The sequence below is a fragment of the Octopus bimaculoides genome, chromosome 11 (genome assembly GCF_001194135.2).
Source record: "Octopus bimaculoides isolate UCB-OBI-ISO-001 chromosome 11, ASM119413v2, whole genome shotgun sequence".
NCBI classification, from domain to species: Eukaryota; Metazoa; Mollusca; class Cephalopoda; order Octopoda; family Octopodidae; genus Octopus; species Octopus bimaculoides.
Genome location: NC_068991.1, coordinates 10,057,871 through 10,060,370, shown reverse-complemented (window position 1 = coordinate 10,060,370; position 2,500 = coordinate 10,057,871). Strand labels below are relative to the sequence as shown.

Genomic DNA, 2,500 nt, shown 5'->3' with positions numbered 1-2,500 from the left:
TTTCAGTACAGCAACTTCAGGTGATTTTGCTATCTACATTTTTTTTTTTTTACCCTTGACTTTATCATCATCATCGTCATCAACATCGTCATCGTCATCATCATCATCATCATCATCATCATCGTTGTCGTCGTCATCGTCAATATCATCATTGCCATTGTCATTTTAATGTCCATTTTTCCATGCTTGCATGGATTGGAGAGAGTTTAGTGAGACGGATTGCACGGAGTATATTGCAGCCTTATATCCTTCCTGCTACCAACTCCTACTTGTTCCCAAGCAAGGTAATATTATTTCTCCATGGCCACACTTGTTTTTACTGAATATTGGAAATGTATGACATTTATTTACAACTATCATGCAATGTTGAATCAAAAAGACACAAACACACACACACACACACACACACACACACACACACACTCACTCTCACACTTTATACATGTATACATATACTTGTATGTGTAAAAGATTGAAAATGAAAATAATAAGAAGTTTAGTCTTGGTATAAAAAGATGGTCTACAGCAAATATTCTGCTCAATACCACAGATTTGCTTGTCAGTTGCTTGACCTTAACCAGTTGAGCATGTCCCTTGGTGGCTGACGATATGTGCATCTCTGATCACGAGCAGAAGTAGTTGGGGAACATCATAGGCATGTGTCAAGAGGAATTCTTTGGGGGTTGAATAATTCACATTTGGAAACATGGATGTTTCGTTCATCACCCTTAAACAACACTTATTCAGGGACCTTTTGAGTGGGACGGGCTACTCGGCCTAAAGAAAATTCTAACTGGGCCCCACCTGCAAGATCATGCGCTGTTTATTTTGATATAAGATCACCCTGTCATGCACTTATCAGACGGGTAGTCATGATGGGTATATTGGGCTTCGTATGTTTGTACCCCAGTGTCCCTTTGATGGCTCTCTTACTCAATAATGATAATAATAATAACAAGAGCACTCATGGAGCACAAACCTCCGCCAAGGCAACACTAACATCTTCTCAACAATTAGCCAGAGATGATATTTAAAATGAGAATATCTGAAATAAACTCGACTGAGGATAGAACATACTCAGAAAACTGCTTTATTTGGGACAGCGAGGATTTTGAGAATGGTAGTTGGATGTTATGAATCGTGGAAAGAGATCCTATAAGAATCTTGATAACAGGTTGTTGTCCGCACTTACAGAATTAACCAGGGCAGGTGAAATCAAGAGGTCTGTGAAGTGAAATGGAAATAATAATAATTTTGAGATCAACAACTTCGAGGGGAAGGTGTTAGCTGATTAAATCAACACTAGTATTTGATTGGTATTTTATTTTATTGAACTTGGAAGGATGTAAGACATAGTTGATCACAGCGGGTTTTGAAATCAGAATGATCAGATTGGAACCTGGTGCAGCCATCTGGCTTGCCAGTCCTCAGTCAAATCGTCCAACCCATAGAAAGCGGACGTAAAACGATGATGATGATGATGATGAATGAGAAGAGTTATACCTAAATACCACAAGGTATTTTGTATGATGCTCTGATGATTCTGCTAGTCTACCGGTTTCTTTTATTGGTTCCCAATATCCAAGATGCTGGAAACATACATGGACAAAATACAAATCAGTTGGGGTATACTTTGAGTAAAACGAATGCCAAATCAGTAAAATGATCTTAGATGCACTTAGAAAAGCTGGGAGGGTCACAGTTGGAACAGTTTTTATAATTTGCCTGCTCAGTCAGAGATGGCCTGTGGTTAAACGACATCCACAAGAAATCTCATTATAGCTATTTGCATGCTGTCATTATCCATTGTCTGTTCTCGATGTTAACATGAATAAAATGAAGATAATGCTTGCGGAACAAGGAACGGTAGTTTATGGTTAATTTCTTGCTTGAGATGACATTCTTCACCTCACAATTATTAATCATAAAGAAATAAAACCACATAAAAGACAAGCAAAGATGTGAAAACACAAAATATAGCAATAAATTACATAGGTCAAAATATTCATAGAGAAAGCAATATCATGAATATATCCATCAATATAGCCGTGTGAGACATTCTGATTCACCTCCTCATGAGGAGAAGCATTACCATGTATTAAAGGACGCATATAAAATGGCTTATTTGGAAGAATGTGTCAGGATGCATCTGTATAAATTATTTCTAGTTAGCCTTTTAATGTTCCCTGCAATAAATATATTAACACTAACTTATTTTTGTTCTTATTCATCCTTTTTTTTTTTTATCCATGCGATTGTTATCTCCGAGATAATATTTATTCTCTGAGCAGTTTTATTTATCTACACCAACCAGTTTACAGTCTTGTACATTTACTTTGACATATCTGGCGGTGTCTCTATACTTTGCTGACAAGGTCTTAATACGGTTTAAACATGTCCTGAGTTGTCTCCCATACTTGCTGGAAAATCAAACTAATATTAGCCATTGACTAATGTTGGTTTTTCTTTACTACATAACTATTTCTGATCAGATTATTAC

At 36.7% G+C, this 2,500-nt stretch overlaps 1 protein-coding gene across 1 annotated transcript in view; it reads left to right on the top strand.

Annotated features, from left to right (window-relative positions):
* The window catches only part of LOC106870489 (dynein axonemal heavy chain 12), a 262,917-nt gene that overhangs the window by 213,343 nt on the left and 47,074 nt on the right, over positions 1-2,500 (top strand). The window contains exon 60 of the mRNA XM_052971523.1: positions 1-20. This exon is cut by the window's left edge and continues 118 nt beyond it. Within this exon, the coding sequence (XP_052827483.1) occupies positions 1-20 (20 nt within the window). The remainder of the gene's footprint in view (positions 21-2,500) is intronic.